The 18,209-nt window shown below is 37.6% G+C and overlaps 1 protein-coding gene across 2 annotated transcripts; it reads left to right on the top strand.

Moving 5' to 3' along the window:
- Positions 1-16: 16 nt before the first annotated feature.
- Positions 17-17,945, top strand: lmnb2.S (lamin B2 S homeolog). Of its 2 annotated transcripts, XR_005963548.1 has the most exons (13): positions 17-419; positions 3,302-3,438; positions 5,124-5,280; positions 5,559-5,684; positions 5,848-6,018; positions 7,963-8,088; positions 8,195-8,415; positions 8,561-8,891; positions 9,753-9,860; positions 9,952-10,071; positions 12,214-12,298; positions 16,048-16,149; positions 17,411-17,460. XR_005963548.1 is itself a non-coding variant. In NM_001087478.1 (12 exons), exons 1-12 carry the CDS (start codon positions 186-188, stop codon positions 17,450-17,452), a joined length of 1,875 nt encoding a protein of 624 aa, NP_001080947.1. In that variant the 5' UTR covers positions 79-185; the 3' UTR covers positions 17,453-17,945. The 2 variants fall into 2 exon arrangements, 1 of the variants encoding a protein (NP_001080947.1); NM_001087478.1 differs by lacking the exon at positions 12,214-12,298 and having other exon boundaries at positions 79-419; positions 17,411-17,945.
- Positions 17,946-18,209: the final 264 nt, after the last annotated feature.

Genomic DNA, 18,209 nt, shown 5'->3' with positions numbered 1-18,209 from the left:
GCAAAGAAAGGACTAGTCTTGAGGACGCGTTTTTGGAAACGTCACAGCGAGGATAGTTTCTCATTGGTTCGAGCTAGTGAGTCCCGCCATTGAATGAAGGGACCGTTGTTTGAGAGAGCTAGAGCTGTATTGAAGGTATTACTCTGAAGAGTACTACCGGTTTGGCGGGAATATTTTACCGGAATATGGCTACTGCTACACCAAGTCGGTCGGCGGCCTCATCCATGCAATCTCCTGCCCGGGGAATATCATCTACCCCTCTTTCACCAACTCGCATATCTAGGCTTCAGGAGAAGGAGGAGTTGAGACATCTCAATGACCGACTAGCCGTCTATATAGACCGCGTGCGTGCACTGGAGCTGGAAAATGACCGGCTGATGGTTAAGATTTCTGAAAAAGAGGAGGTTACCACTCGGGAGGTAAGCGTGTAACACATATTGTTATTGCTTCGGAGAGCACGGAGCTGTTGCCTTGTGATATGAAGGATTTGGAGGGAAGACTTTTACCAGTTGTACTGGAAGTCTGGAACCCTTTTCTATTAATTGTAGTTGTGGTTTTTGTTGCAAATGTGTTCGGTTTATGAGTGGGGTCCACTTTGTTCTTTACGAGTGAAATAATCTTGCCGGAGACCAGAAGTAAATAAAATTAGAACCCGAATTCTGCGACAGGAGGGCGGGCCCTGGAGGTGTCCCTATATTACCGGCTTCTATCGCATTGTTGATTGGATAGGGTACATTTTGTTTAGTCAGGAAGGGGGAAGCTGTTCTCTCTTTAGTCAGGAAAGGCGCTTTGTCTTGTGTGTGAAGAGAGATGCGCGATCTATATAGGATCAGTACAATTGAACATAAATTGAGTTTTTTTTAAAGGAATTGCAATATAATTATACAGCAGTGATCCCCAACCAGTTGCTCTCCGACCCCTTGGATGTTGCTCCCAGTGGTCTCAAATCAGGTGCTTATTTTTGAATCACAGGCTTGGAGGCAAGTTTTGGTTACATATAAACCATTTTTACTGTCAAACGGCCTCCTGTAGGCTGCAAGCCCACTTCTTGCATGCTTGTGTTGCTCCCCAACTCTTTTTACATTTGAATGTGGCTCAGGGGTAAAAAAAAAAAAAGGTTCGGGACTCCTGATATACAGAGTCGGACTGGGCCGATGAGACATCGGGAAAAAACCTTGTGAACCCTGGCCCTCATGCCCGCCGGCCCAAACCTGCCCCCCGCAGAGCCATATACCCTAGTAATTGTTTCTTTGCTGACTTGACACCTATCAACTATCGCAAAAAAATTAATACAAGCTTCAGCACACTGAAATAAGAAGTTTTCTAAATATAACTAATTAAAAATGATGTACCGTTTCTGAAAATAATCAAGTTTATCTTCACTATCCCTCTCCTCTACATTCTCTCTTCATACAGGTGTTGGGTGTCAGATTCTTAACAGTTAGATCCAATATATCTTGTAGGTTGGCTACTTTTGCCTAGAAGTTGTATTCAAGCGCTCTCTATTAAAATCACCAGACATCATGTCTCTCTACATGCAGGATTTGTGCAAAAGGCAGTTATTTTGTTAGATTTTGTTTGTTCTGGAATCCGTTATTTGAATGAGCTCTAATTCATCTGCCTGGAAAGGAAGCCCCCTATAAGATTTATTGGATCTAACTGTCAATGAATATCTGACCCCTAACTGCTGCAAGAAGACAGAATGAAGAGAAACAGATGCTGAGAGGGGGATCGTGAATATAGACTTTATTATTTCAGAAATAATGCAAAATATTTAATTGTTTGTATTTAGAAAGTTTCTTATTTCAGTATGATGAAGCTTATATTACATTTTCCTGATAGTTCCCCTTTACAGAAGGGTGTAACCGTTAAAGGAAAATATTTCAGGTGATGGTGAGCTGCAACACACAAGGGTCAAGATCCAGTATTTGCCACTTGTGAAAAAAAATTTTAATATTTATTTATAAAACTCAACATATTTTGCACTTTTGTACACTAAATGTGTATCCAGAAAACATGCAAAATCCAAAACAAGAGATAAAGTGAGCCCTTGTGAAAAGAGCATACAATCTAAAAAAAATTGTTTATTAAAACCTTTATTTGCGTTAGCCTTATGTCCTATTTCTTGCAATCTTTCCCAGGCTGTGCACATAACACTGTAGGAGGATTATTATTATCCTTTATCTATATAGGAAATAGTTATCCCGAATGCTTGGACAAGGACTCTTTCTGTAATTGTATCACCATTCTTTGTCTGCTAAAAAAAAAAAAAAAAAAAAAACTATTTAGACAATAGTACATACTGCAGTATTTGACATACAACTTGGGTATCAGTTTTTAAGACTGATATGATTTCTTGTTACAAGGCTTACGATGATGATATACGGACTGATATATGCCACTGCAGACCAAGTTCACAGCTTGTTGACCTGTATATGTGGACTTCCCTATGGCCTGTCCAATTGACATCTGGCTGGTTTGAAAATCCTTTTGGCTGTTCTCTATAGGATTACAATGTGATGAAACTAGATCTTTATTTTTTAGGTCCTGTTAACAAAACAACTGAGCTTTTACCATGCATTATCCAATTCACCCCCCCCCCCAGATAATATATATAATATCCAGATTAATTCTAAATATTTACTTATGGTTTAGTTCTAGCAAACAGTAATTATTGTTTGAATCGGCTTTTTATATTTACACTTGCACCATATGTCTCCCAAATAGTAAGTTAGTTATTCTAATTGTGTCTGTGTACATTACTTCAAAAATACATAATTGGCGTGCACTTTCCAGTACAGCAATAATAATGAATCCCTCAATCTTCTACCTCCTTGCTGGCCAACTGGACGGGCTGCCCTTTTGTGGCCCTTCATTGAACTATCAGAGGGTATTGAAACTGAGATCAACAGGCCCCTGCATTGTGCACACTACAAGACCCTGCACTAACACCTCAGACTGTCAGCCGACATTTTTACTTGTTCACCCTCAGACAGATTGTCTGAGCAGCCCTGGCATTGTGTTACTGTATGTAGTGCAGTACATACTGGTCTTGATACCTGTGCCTTCACTACCTTACCTGTATGCCATAATGCTATATGTCTGTGTCATACTCTGCCTGTCCTACTCTGCCTGCCTGTGTGTGTTACTCTGCTTGCCCTATGCTATGTGTGTGTGTCATACTCTGCCTGCACAAAGCTGCTTCTGTACTTTTTTAAATATTAAAAGCTTTCCCAAGTGAGTTTAACTAATTTTTTAAATGTAGGTTTCTTTTCTCATTGATACCTCTATTAAATTTCAGGTTAGTGGCATCAAGAACCTGTATGAATCAGAGCTTGCTGATGCGCGGAAGGTTTTGGATGAGACAGCCAGAGAGAGAGCACGGTTGCAAATAGAACTGGGAAAATTTCGTTCAGATCTTGACGAGCTAACAAAAAAGTAATACCACTTCTTATGATATACAGTTTGCAATTAATATTTGGTTTGTTTTTTTCTTTACATTATCTTCTGCAGCTTTAAACTCAGATTTACAACTTAACAATTTAGCATTTAAAGGAAATGTAATTACATTTCTCATACACAATGCTTGCTTTTGTGCAGTTCTAAACCCTGCTTAATTTTCCTGTTCCAAAACCAACTTATTATAAAATAGTACATTTTAAAGCTAAAGTGGAATTTCCTTCCCCTTACTTGCATTTATCCCTCATGAGGATATGCATAGTTTTCTCACTTGGTTGTTGCTTTGTTCGTTAATGAAATTCAAGTGTTTGCAACAGTTAGCCTTCCCTTTACATGAAAAACATACTTGTAGAATTTAACATTAAAATATGTATATTGTTTAGAGTAAAAATACAGAGAGCAAAAGCCGGGGAAGGCAGTTTGAGGAGATTAGTCGTCCCGAAGAAGAGGAGATTTGTTGCCGGGTGACTAATCTCCCCAAATCTGCCAGTGTGTCTCTGCCCTTAAGGTTTGTATTTTAGTGCTTATCTCTTTTTAAAGACCAATAAGGTTGATGAAAAAAAGATTGGTGCAATTCCTAGGTTAATCTCTAAATTGTCCTTCCTGCTTTAAAGTGATAATGACCCTAAAAAACTACTTTTTAAAATATGAATGTACAATAAAAGTTACTTATAGGTCATGTTGATTGTTTTTTGGCGAGAGGTCTTTTTTTTTTTTTTTTTTTTAAATTTTATTTGATGTTCCTAAAATTGCCAGTCTGACTGTCCCATCTGTTCTAATTCTAACAGACTTCTGCTGCACAAATATGGCAGCACCCCATAGACGAGCACGGGGAGTCAGATGGGTAATGTTAAAACTTTGAGCAAATAAGTTCTGGCAAAATTGTAGCAAACAAAGTCAATACTATGATAGATGTAAAAATGGTTTAATTTCTGGTGTCTGTATCTCTTTTTAAGTCATCTATATAAAATACTGGAAAGCATGGTTCCTCATTACTATGTCTAGCAGAAGAGACATTCATTATTTTTCGAAAATAGTGACTGGTGCACAGTCAGTAGGCAGTTGCAACTTTACCAAGATTTTCACTTAAAGGAATTGTTCATTGTGAAAATAAAAACTGGGTAAATAAACAGGCTGTGTAAAATAAAAAATGTTTCTAATATAGTTAGTTAGCCAAATATGTAATGTATAAAGGCTGGAGTGATTTATTATATAACATTTCAGTCAGAGCACTACTTCCTGCTTTTCAGCTCTCTTGGTTTACAATGACTGGTTACCCTGGCTACCAGACAGTAACCAATCAGAGACTTGAGGGGGGGGGGCACATGGGTCATTTCTGTTGCTTTTGAATCTGAGCTGAATGCTGAGGATCAATTGCAAACTCACTGAACAGAAATGTACCATGTGGCCCCCCTTCAAGTCGCTGACTAGCTCAGAGTTATAGAGCTGAAAAGCAGGAAGTTGGATTCTGGCTGTTTTATTAGACATCTGTTCACTCCAGCCTTTATACATTACATTTTTGGCTAACTAACTATATTAGAAACATTTTTTATTTTTCACAGCCTATCTATTTACCCAGTTTTTATTTTCACACTGAACTATTCCTTTAAGTTATATGTAGGTAAATAATGTATAGTTAACCGTTTTATTCCATACTCCTACAGCTACAAAAAAAAAGATGCTGACCTGTCCACGGCACAGGGGCGTATTAAAGACTTGGAAGCTCTCTTTCACCGTAGTGAAGCAGAACTTGGAACTGCACTGGATGAGAAGCGTAGTTTGGAGGCAGAGGTAGCAGATCTTCGTGCCCAGCTCTCCAAGGTAGGAAGGCACTTGTGGGCGTTCTTGCACATACACAAAAAAAACTACTGACATTGGCACAACCGCCCTAATTTTTTCTATTGCATTCACATAATGTTATAATCTCTTTACAAGAAATAAGCAAGGGGATTTACCACGATCAACCTGGTTATCTAATTTTTGCTGCAAGAAAGGCAAAGGGCACTTCAGAGGTTATTTAGGAAATGTAATTTCATGTTAGAAATATGATTTGTCTCTAAATGCTGCATTAACTTTTGTCTGTGCATGCTTAATATCAGGCTGAAGATGCCCATGCTGTTGCTAAAAAACAGCTGGAAAAGGAGACCCTGATGAGAATTGACTTTGAAAATCGCATCCAGAGTTTGCAGGAGGAGATGGACTTCAGAAAGAATATTTATGAGGAGGTAAGTACCATATGAAATGTTTTCTTTTGGTAGAATTTATGTTATGGATGTTGCTACTGTGAAATGCTAGTTACTATATCTTTATAAACCAGTGTACTTTTAAAATTAAAATTTGAAGATATAGTTCCAAAGTATTTTTGACATTTCACTGCTTTTTATGTAGGAGTCCCGTGAAACAAGGAATCGTCATGAACGGCGTATAGTAGAAGTGGACAGGGGTCATCACTATGATTATGAATCCAAATTGGCACAAGCATTAGATGAACTTCGAAAACAACATGATGAGCAAGTTAAGATGTACAAGGAAGAACTAGAACAAACCTATCAGGCTAAGGTGTGTGTAACTTAACTTTCTGTAATAACAGTAGTGCTAACAGTCTGAAAGCAGCCACCTTCAAGACATACTGACATCAGAAAATAACCTTTTTTATTATCTATCATAACATTGTCTTTGAATGCTATTTATAATTTTGCCATAAAAGTATTTCCCTGGTGCTTTTACATTACCTGTTCCTCTATGAGGGGCTGCCATATTTGTGCAGCAGTAGTCTGTTCACATTAGAAACGCTAACTGACAAGTTAAGATGGGACAGTCAGGTTTAGGAACTTCAAGTGACAATTACTTAGAAAAGCAGAACTATCAGCGAAAAATGATCAACATGACAAATAGGTAACTTTTGATGTAGATTAAAAAAAAAAAAAGTGCAATTTTCATAAATGATACTCTGTTCCAGAGTTTTAAATAAATCATGCTAAATCTAAGAAATAAGTGACGTTACAATTTGTCCTGATTAAACACTGCTTATCCTTTTTTGGTTTTGTTTAAAATAGACCTAGGGCCACCTTTTACCTTTCACAGTTAGCTTGCTGCTGAATCTAGAACACCAGCACTGTTGCACTGGTGCTGTAGGTTTAATAGTTCTAGGTTTTCCATTAAAGGAACCGGTCACCCTAAGAAATAATTCCAAATCTTTTTCTATTATATCAGTTGAGCAAAATAAACTTGGCTTACACTATATATATATATATATATATTATTTACATGTTGTTTCCTTCAGTCTTGAAATTACACAATCCCAGGAAAAAGGCAGACGCCATTTTGTGGACACTGTTATTAAGACAAGTTGTGTATCGCCCCCAAAAGCTTGTGTATGCACCAGGATCTAATGCCCACGAGCAGTGTCTTACACAATGAGAGTGAGGGGGACTGTAAGCTGGGCAGTGACATCCAGGAAGTTTAGGAATGGAAAGTGAAAGTAATTGACTGCCTTACCTCTATGCCTCAGGCATAGAGGAGGGGCAGGCAATATATGATTGACAGCTCAGATATTTAAACCTTTATAAGGTACAGATGTTTTAATAAAATAATAAATGATAAAAAAAGAATGTGGGATTCATGTTTATTTGCAAAGGACTTTCATCGTACATCCTATGTCTGAGAGACAGGTCCTCTTTAATCTTTGCAGAGCTGCTTATTTACTAACACTGTGTGGCGTGTCAAGATCAATTACCAGTTGAATGGGAAAGCTTAAAGGGCTAGGATTTTCTTTTTTTTTATCCCAGATGTGTCTATCTTTAGAAACTTCAAGTTGATCCAGACTAATATGCAACCAGAACCTCAAAAGTCCAGCTTCCTTCCAAATGTAAAAATTAGGGCTATGGCACACGTTAAGATTACTTATTCTCGATAAATCTGCTATGCCATGCGATACTGAACTTCTGCCAATTCTTTCCCACCATCAATCAGTAATGTAAGTCACTGGTGGGAAACAGAAACATTGCTTCACCCTTACAGTTGGATTGTGATCTGCTGTAATACCTAATGAGCTCAGAAAATCTTAATCATATGCGTTGCCTTTAAAGATATCCAATCCATATTTTACTATACAATCACTATTCACTTTTCATAGAGTTTCAGAAGGCTAATTGGCATAAAATTAATATTCAACATATCACTGCTTTTTTTCGAATGCACAGCATAAAACATGACGAATCATGCACATTATTATCCAGCTGGTGGAAACCTTTGCATCACCGGTAACCTCACTTGCATTTCTACTTAATATTCATTACAGTTTTAAGAGCTTTATATGATCGAGTGAAGAGTTACTGTATTAAATATTTTTTGGCCACAATACCATAAACCAACATAGGTTTTTTTCCCCCCATAGGAAAATCATTTTTGCAATTGGGGGTGCTAGTGGCACTACTGTGGGTGGACACAACATTTATACTTTTGTTAGAAAAGCTATGCTCACTGATTTGTTTTTATTGGCAGCTTGACAACATCAAACGTTCTTCTGACCACAATGATAAAGCTGCCAACACTGCCCGAGAAGAGCTGACTGAGGCACGCATGAGAATTGAAACGCTTAGTTACCAGCTGTCAGGCCTGCAGAAACAGGTAGAAACAAAGTACTTTTAACGTGTATTGACAATGAGTTTGAAAAGTAAAATATATTGTTTAGACAGATGTTGGCATCCTGTGTTAAGCTATGTATGCCATTTAGGCAAATGCTGCAGAGGAACGTATACGTGCGTTAGAAGAGTTGCTAAGCAGTGATCGTGACAAGTATCGTAAGCTTTTGGACTCCAAAGAAAGAGAGATGGCTGAAATGAGGGACCAGATGCAGCAGCAACTTACTGAGTATCAAGAGTTGCTTGATGTCAAACTTGCACTTGATATGGAGATAAATGCTTACCGCAAGCTGCTTGAAGGAGAAGAGGAAAGGTAAATATAAACATAAATTAATTTAAATTTCAGGATCATGGATTATACTGATCTCCTTCTAGAGCTATCCAGCAATGTGCACATAGCCACAACTGCTACTTAGTACCAGTATATTGATAACACTAATTTTTGTTTTAAATTAAAGGTTAAAGCTTTCCCCAAGCCCGCAATCAAGAGTCATTGTCTCCAGGGCTACTTCCAGTAGTGCTTCTGCCACCCGTACCTCTAGAAGCAAAAGAAAGCGCATTGAAGAGGAATATGAGGAAGGTGGGGCAAGTACAGGCTTGCGCACTGGCACTTCCCTCGGTTCAAGTCACATCACTGCTAGTGAAGGCTCTAGCCGCACTGTTACTAGTGGGCAGATTAGTGGTACTCAGTTTCACTTGTCCCAGCAGGCTTCGGCCACAGGAAGCATCAGTATTGAGGAGATCGATTTGGAAGGAAAATATGTCCACCTTAAAAATAACTCAGATAAGGTAACTCTTTAGTAAATGCATTCATTATTCTGAGTCTGTGAAAGGTGCCCTGGCTTCTGTAGTATCTAAAATGATGTGCTTGATTTGATATGCCTGTGTACAAACTAGCAAAAAATTCACACCATAAACCTGTGGACATGCTTTCTTCTGACATAAAATTACTAGACTGACTGGGATACAATTGTACTCCCAAAATCATATTGACAACAAATAGACACATTTTCCCCCTCCTATAACAAAATTGCATTTGAAGTTGTTAGTGATGGTACTGATGATGATCAATAAAAATGAGACTAAACTGAGTGGCCACGATTATAGATGGTAAAAGGAGCTCATATTTACTGAAATAATACTTTTAAAAAAAGCTATCTGGTGTCTATTGTAAAAAGTATGGCTGGATAATATTTCCATGGGATAGATTTTTCATATTAGGAGGAATTGCACAGGCAATTCTTTGTCCAAAGCAGATGTTACCAAAGACGACGGGATACAAAGAACAGTAGATAAACATATGTATAGCTAAATTTAAGTGGTGTGGTTGCTCTTCTGTAGCAAGACTGCATTCTTTATTGTAGTACTGCAATACAATTTTCTCTTTTTTTAATTAAAATTACTGTAGTTTTGGGGGTGGGGGAATTTTTTTTTATTTTTTAAGCTTGCATAGTGGTTTCCATTGTATGGTAGTATGCAAATAAGTCACCCTTAAAGGAACAGTAACATTTAAACATGAAATTGTTTTAAAGTAATACAAATATTAAGCAGTGTTGCCCTGCATTGGTAAAAACATTTTCAATTAAGCTGCTCTGTTTATTGCCTAGGTTCCGTTTAACTTCTGAAAACCTTTTATTTTTTTACTTTTAGGACCAGTCCCTTGGTAACTGGAGGCTGAAAAGAAAAATTGGAGAGGAAGAGGAAATTGTTTACAAATTCACCCCTAAATATGTACTAAAAGCAGGCCAGTCTGTAAAAGTAAGTTTTTAATCTGCTTTGAAAGTTACCCTTGTATCATATTGTTCCGCAATGCTAGTGTCACATGTCAATGCAATCTGATCTCTTTTAGATCTACAGTGCTGATGCTGGTGTGGCTCACAGCCCCCCTTCCATTTTAGTGTGGAAGAACCAGAGTTCCTGGGGCACAGGCTGCAACATTAGAACATACCTGGTTAACACCGAAGAGGAGGTCAGTTGATTCCCCCGCAATCATGTTTTTTCACCTATAATGCATCCTAAATAATTTTAAATCTGATTTCATGTTAGTGCTCTACAAGTTTAAAAAAAAAAAAAAGCAAAAATAGGATGTTACTATGTTTACATTTTATACATCTGTATATTTTGATTCTCATTGAATTTTAAATTACAAGAAAAGCAGCACCCCAACAATACAGTGTGACACAAATATCCATTGTGAAGATAGTCAGTTTTTTCATATTTCTCCCCCCCCCCCCCCCCCCCAAATTGCTGTGCTGTATATTTTTTCCTAGTATAGCTGAGAGGAAGCTCTGTAAGCTCATTCAGGTTTATAAACACACCAGTAAAATACTCCTCACAATTCTTTTTTAGAGATTGGGTTCCCTGTTTGGTGTATACCGTGTTAGTGCTCCAAATGGTACGATTACCGTTAATTTTGTAACCAATCTGGTAGTAATCTTTAGAGATGGAGAATGGAGTCACATAGGTAAGGGACAGCAATAGAAGGGAAGTGGGTGAAGCAATAAAATATATGGCAGTTTCTAATGTTTCTAATATAGTTAGTTAGCCAAAAATGTAATGTATAAAGGCTGGAGTGACTGGATGACTAACAGTACTGAAACAGGATAGAGCGTTCGCACACCCACGGCGGTCCTTAGCGATTGTAGCTTGGTGCTCAGTATGAGAGGACACGGCAGCCTCCCAAGCAATTCAGGAAAAAGAAGATACTGGCACACAAAGCATTTGCAGCAGGTAAACCTTGCTTTAATTCAAAAAGTGCGGAATGTGCAACGTTTCTGGGTCACGCCCCTTTCTCAAGCATTGAGAAAGGGGCGTGACCCCGAAACGTTGCACATTCCGCACTTTTTGAATTAAAGCAAGGTTTACCTGCTGCAAATGCTTTGTGTGCCAGTATCTTTTTCCTGGATGACTAACAGAACACTACTTCCTGCTTTTCAGCTCTCTTGGTTTACACTGACTGGTTACCAGGCAGTAACCAATCAGAGACTTGAGGGGGGGGGCACATGGGTCATATCTTTTGCTTTTGAATCTGATCTGAATGCTGAGGATCAATTGCAAACTCACTGAACAGATATGTACCATGTGGCCCTCTTCAAGTCGCTGACTAACTCAGAGTTATAGAGCTGAAAAGCAGGAAGTAGTGTTCTGGCTATAATTTTAGACATCCAGTCACTCCAGCCTTTATACATTAAATTTTTGCCTAACTATATTGGAAACATTTTTTATTTTGCTATCTATTTACCCAGTTTTTATTTTCACGCTGAACTGTTCCTTTAAGGCATTGTCAAGTTTTGCTTGATTTTGAATCATGATTTGCAAAGGGCAATATCCATTTCACTTTTATATAAGACAAGGGTCCTGGCAGTAGAATTTAAGATACATCAAAGAAAAACAATACAAGACCTCAAGAGCTGGGAAAATGTATCCATCAATTATATAGGCAGACTTAACCTCTACAAAATGATCACCTTTCTGAGGCTATATTATAAAGTGCAACTGCTACCACTCATAATAAAACCCTCATATATAACTTAACTCAACAAAAAAACTACAAGCCTTCATATGGAAGTGTAAAAACCCAGGATATCATTAATGAAATAAGCGCAACCTAAAAGCAATGGCAGACTTAACCTACAATTATTAAAATACTACAATTTGGCTAGTCTTATGCGAATAGCCAAAGACTGGATCAATTAAGAGAATATGTACACTGATCCTCAAAGAGATCAAAACTTCACACCAAATATCTCCCTAGCCTACCTGCTACATGCCCTACTCTCGGAAATTCCAAATCAATGCCAAACAAATCCACTGATCCACACCACAATTGAAGCCTGGCAAAAAGTCAGAACCAAATTACTGTGTACATACAAACTATGACTTACTTCCCCTATTAAGCAATAATCGTTTCCAAGATGCTAAAGCAGGCCCTTGTTTCAAATTATGGTATTCCAAAGGCTTAACTATGATTGGTCTCTCCTTAAAGGGGAAGGAAACCTCGTCGGCGCTAACCCCCCTCCCCCCCTCCCGTGTATTGCTAACCCTCCTCCCCCCTGGCCTACCCCTCCCACTGGGCAAATGCCCCTAACTTGTTACTTACCCTTCTGCGCAGGTCCAGTCCAGGGAGTTCACAGGCGACATCTTCTTCCACGCGATCTTCTTCCTCCTTTGAAAATATTCGGAGCTAGTGATTCTGGGTATAAAACCACAATTAACAAATAATCCATGGGATGTTTTAATAAACACAAATAATGGACCGCTTCTCACAACATCTGGAGTATATGCTATCATTAGACCTAATATAGACTACAATTCACGTACAGAGGGAATATCGAGATGGCCAAATGTTATACCAAACACAACAATAACTCAAAATTACAACAGCATATATGAAACACACTAAATTTATCAGCAGTATACTTTCAAGATGTGGCCCATAGAATCCTTCATAGAGCATATGTGTCGCCCAAAATAGCACACAAAATTGGCCTAACAGACACCTAAATGTGCAAAATGCAATCACACTGATGCCACTTTAGAACATGCACTGTGGTCATGTACTAAATTAAATGCTTTACGGAATACAGTCCTATCGCATATTGCAAGTTGGTGTGATATCACAATAACTTTGATAAACCCACAAATACTGGTAGGATTATATCCCACACCCACTGACCATACCATCAAGGGTAACATCAGACTGGCAAATATAATGGTACTAACCACAGTTAAGACCATTTTGGAATATTGGACTAACACACAACCAACTCCAAAACAACTATGGGAACGCAAATTACTGTACACAATGCAACTCCAATGGGTCTTGACATTGCAAGACAAGGAATTGAAAGGATTACTTTTCTTTGATATTTGGAGCAAATACCTTGACACATTGCAAGGACAAATATATATATATATAGTAAATGGTGGGCAGAAGCCTTTCTCAGAGGAGAACTTACCTAGCAGCTCAAAAACAAGAAGGCAAAAAAGAGATTTGTATCCTTTTGCTTCTTTCTCCCCCCATTTTTTTTTTTTCTTACTCTCTCCTCTGTTCAGTTTCCTGCTCCTATCTGTCTATTTGTATACCCATTATGTCATAACAAGCCTACAGTACAATGTACAGTTTCACCATTTAAATTTTTTATTTACCTTTGGAAATACAATAACGTTTTGAAATAAGATACATCAAAGAAAAGTTTGAAGGCCAGTTAGTAGAAAGTTTTAGTAGCGAGGCTTTATAAAATGAGAGCATTTGTACAAATTGTGTAGGTAAATGCCTTTTTAGTTTTAATAAAATATAAGCACTAAACCCCTACCATAAAATTTAAGGTTCTATAAAAACTATTTGTAGTTTTGGCCTGGAAATACCATCACCACAGGTGTGTTTACTAACATAGATGCTAATGTCCATGGAAGTTGGAATGCATCCAGAACGGTAAGTGGCCTTTATGTTACACTTATACACACACATTTACACACACACACACACCGTTCATATACAAATTTTACTAAGTCATCTTTATTCTTTTTCTTTTGTCTTTTTTTTTTTTTTTTTTTTTTTTGCACACACTCACATACTCCTTTACACACATTCACACACTTTTTAGAAGCATACACAGTATACACACATGCATACACAAACACACACATACATTTTTTTCTTAGTTTTTTTTTTTTTTTTTAGATTTTCATTTTATCATTTTGCTTCTTGTTTTCCCCTAAAAACTGTAGATTTAACATTGTGACTATTGAATCAAGCATTCTGATCACTAACCACGCTGTTGAATCAGTTATTTTGTGATTTCATTTTTTATTTTCCTTATTTTGATTTTTCTGATTTTATTTTATTTTTGTGATTTTATTGCAGTTTTATGCTTGCGTTATTGTTTGAAATGTTTTATTTAGCATAGCTTTGCAGTATGGTAGTTTGAAGTAGAAAGACATAATTACCTATTTGGGATTCGGCAGAATGTGTACTTTCCAAAAATATATGGTTTTGGGAGGTCTTTGTGCTGTTAGGACCGTGTTGTGGTGCATAATACGTAGACAGGGAGCAATCTTCACAGAAGGTAGAAAAGACAGCCGAGAAAATTCACATGCACTAATTTTATTTGGGTTCCGCACATGCCAGCTGCTTTGGTATACCTATGCATATTGGGCATCAAACTGTTCAGTAGACCCTTGTCGTCAATATTTAGGGTGTTGTATGTAAGAAATTGGGTGAGATAAATGCGGGCAATTGAAATATTTTTAGGCGCTTTTCAGAAATGTCATAAAAACCGCTGCCTTTAGCGTTGCTTTGCAGTATGGTAGTTTGGAGTAGAAAGACATAATTAACCATTTTGGATTTGTTAGATTGTGTACTTTCCAAAGATGTATGGTTTTAAGGGGTCACCATAAGTTTTTTGTTTCCCACATAAAATTTGCAGTGTTTATAAGTTAGTGTAAATGTAAGCCATCAAATAATTATGCACAAGTTAGATTCTGGGGTCTTTATGTGCCATGTTCTTCGATAAATCTATGTACATTGCACGTCAAACAGTTCAGAGGACCCCAAGCTTTCATATTTGGGATGATTTATCTTGATACCTAATAGTATGTTGGAAATAAGATGCTGCAGGGTGGAAGTTTTGAGGTGATTTTTGGAAATGTCGTCAAATTTAGGAAAGGTTTATGGTTTGGTGCTTTGTAGTAGAAAGACATGCATTCGGGGAATGTGTACTTTCCGAAAATATAGTTTTTCTGCAGGTTAACATACTTTTTTTTTTTTCCTACCTTTGCCCACCCCAAAATTATGTAAATTTGTTGATTTTGCAGTATCTGGAATTACAGAACTGATAACTCTCAAACGGGGTGTCTACAATTTGGGGCCCCTATATGCCACATGCTTACACATTTTTAGGGTGTTTTACATTTGTATCTAATGATGTGTGGGAGATATGATGCTGTAGATTGGAAGCGGTGCTTTGGAAATTTGGTAGTGTACTACTTGGAGATTTTGATCTATAAGTGAGAAATCTCCATAAAACAATATATATTTGGTATTGGCGCGTTCAGGAGACAGATCTTTCGAAATCAGCTGTATTCTAATACATACAATAAATTATGTCTCTGATGTGTGATTGTACTATGTGACACGTCTTTTTATGTTTTTTCATTTTATTAGACATTTAGAAGTCTATATCTGTTTACAGAAGTGGAATTACACCAAAATTTTAGCATATTTTGAAAGTTCAGGTTGTCCTGAAAAAAAAAACAACACACCAATATATTGTTTTCCTGGGTAAACTAAAAGACCCCCCCCCCCCCCCGGAAAAGCCCTTAAACACATGAGTACAACATGTTCAAAAAAGGTTAATGCGTCTACGAATGCATGCTGAGCATATAAACGCATATGTATTGTTTACGTGTTTTTCCCCCCCATTTTTGTGAGTTTCACACACAGTCCTCTATTTAACATCCTTCAAACCTGTGTCGTGCTTAAAAGGAAAAAATGCAGAATGATGTATTTAAAAATCAGAATGAAGCACGAATGCAATAAACATTCATGAGTACAATCAAGCGAAATGAAATCAGTTAGCTGGTGCATTTAGGTACACTCAAGCCTGCATCTTATGGTTTGCTATGGGATAATGTTTTTGATACATTGTTTCGTGCGTGTGTGCATGGTATATGTCTTTTTATAACTGTCTGAAAAAGCAAGTGTGTAATCTAAAATCTTCTCCATGTAAAGGTGGTTATATGGATGACTAATAACTACATATTCGTTAAGGTAGTCTTCATTAGACTTACTATTTTTATGTTTCCAACTTTTTTTTAGTATAGCTGATAAAAGTTTCATATAAAGAGGAGAGAGCCTCATGCTTTGGAAATCACTGTGTAAGGAGACATATAGCCTTATATTAAAATATATAAAATATACATTATTTTTCTTTATCTTAAAAAGGAAGTAGCTGTGAGAACAGTTACAAAGTCTGTCTTAAGAAATGTAGAGGAGGAAAAGGATGAAGAAGCAGACTTTGGTGAGGAAGATCTCTTTCACCAGCAGGTAATATATGCTGTATGAAACTAATGCTTACCTTAGTTATTACTTATTCTAATCTGATTCTGTATTTAATTGAAGGAAGAACATTTTTCAGCATACCTTTAGGATCAGGTTTCTTCAAAAATCATCTCCTGCAGTACCAGCCAGTACCCTTATGCAGCTCTGCTCCCAGTCTGATTACATTGTGTCACAGTGTTTATGTTGTAGGGATACACTGAATCCCTATTTTCAGGATTTGGCCTAACTCAAAAATTTTCAGGAAGGATTTAGGCAACTCTTAACACTAACGTGCATAAACAAATTAGGGAATGCAATGGGGATAAAGTGTGTGTGGGGGGATTTTGACAACTTCAGCTTTATATTAGTCAAGCTTGCTGCTCAAGGTTTCATGCAGTTCTTGTTTCATAAGCTGGGGGGGTAGCATGTATTAGAAAGTGGCCCCCCAACTGTCCCTAATGAACTACCTCCAGCCAAGAGTGCATACAGTTCACAAAGTCTCACAGTATTACAAAGCTGCCCTCCAGCTGTCTTTGAATAACCACTTCCAGGCAAGGGAGCAAGACAGTTCTTGTTAAAGGAAAAGAACCCCCCCCACTTATAAAATCCCCTACCCAACAGTCCCCCCCCCCCAAAGGTGTTAGCGCCTGTAAATGCACTATATCCTTCAATTACCCCTGTTGCAGAGCCAGCGCAGCTCACCGGCACTATCTCTGGCTCTTCTCCGGAAAGTGAGCTCCATATTGGCGCATGCGCAGTGGGAGCAGTCTTCCTCTTTGTGATAACTGTGCATGATCTGAAAGTGACTATGCATCGAGGGGTAATTAAAGGATATGGGTCATTTACAGGTGTTAACACCTGTGGGAGGGGCGCAGGGAGGGGGGACTATGTAGGGTAGGGGTGTTTTTTAGTTGGGGAGTTGAATTCTCCTTTAACAGCTGGGAAGCTATGTTTCTAACTGATAATGGCAAGAAACATTTCCCATGTGAGCGGGTAGCCCTCCATCTGTCACAGAGCTACAAGTACTTCTAATTAAAGCTGGTCAGTTATGTGACCCCTGCAGGTCCACTTAATTATAACTGGTCATCAGATGTTCCTCTAGGTGTGATTCATTTACTCAATCTATGATTGAAGGGTGTTGTGGATGACAACAGGAGGGCCACAATATAAATATAGAAAAGGTTATCAGACATTGTTTTCTTGTGGGGGCATGCCTGTTTTTTTCAGTTTTGTAATGTAATTTTTTTAACTTTTTATCTCTATACAGGGTGATCCAAGAACAACATCCAGAGGCTGCTCTGTCATGTAAACAACATTCAAAAAGTTCTTCCTTTTGTTTACTTTCAGAGCCACTGAAATCTATTTTTATATGCAGGTTCAGGTTATATCTTCTGTATTTTATGCCTTTCATTTGTTCAGCATATGAAGAGTTGCCTAGTTGCCTAATGCCAGAAATAACTGCAAAGCTTTTGTTATTTTAATTTTTACTTATAGTGGTTTCAAAAAGTTCTGCCGTGTTTTTAAGTATTTCAGTTGTAATATGGCACAATGTTTACCTATTCATAGAAAGGTTTTAATGATTACCAAAAATGTACTGCATGAATCATGTTGAGCTTAACATATGAGGTGGCTGTTTGTAACACTAACATTTTGATTTGGCTTTTATACAGAGTTGGATAAAGATTGACTGTTTAGTAGTCAATACTAAAGACAATGTAAAGATTTAACACATAGGAAAATAACCATGTTAATGGCAGAATGTCATTACTGCAGTAGTACTGAAGTTTTTCACACATCAAATTGAAGTTAGCAAAAATAATTGCTCTTTCTGCTTCTGGTGTAGTGTTAAATCCTAAATGTGTGCAACTGCGCAATTCCTTTTTTCTATTCTAAATATAGAAACAAAGTTTTATTCAGCCTGTCCTTGATTTACATTTAGGCACATGTTGCCTATAGGTGTCCAATAACTATTGTCATTGTTCAGGCTGTTCCCACTATGTGCATAAACGTGTAAAATGGCAATCCATTCCCTCATAACTGACATACTCATTGTGGGAATGCTACCA

The sequence above is a fragment of the Xenopus laevis genome, chromosome 1S, assembly GCF_017654675.1.
Source record: "Xenopus laevis strain J_2021 chromosome 1S, Xenopus_laevis_v10.1, whole genome shotgun sequence".
Classification (NCBI taxonomy): Eukaryota; Metazoa; Chordata; class Amphibia; order Anura; family Pipidae; genus Xenopus; species Xenopus laevis.
The sequence above is the reverse complement of the archived record's forward strand: the minus strand, read 5'-3'. Positions and strand labels throughout refer to the sequence as shown.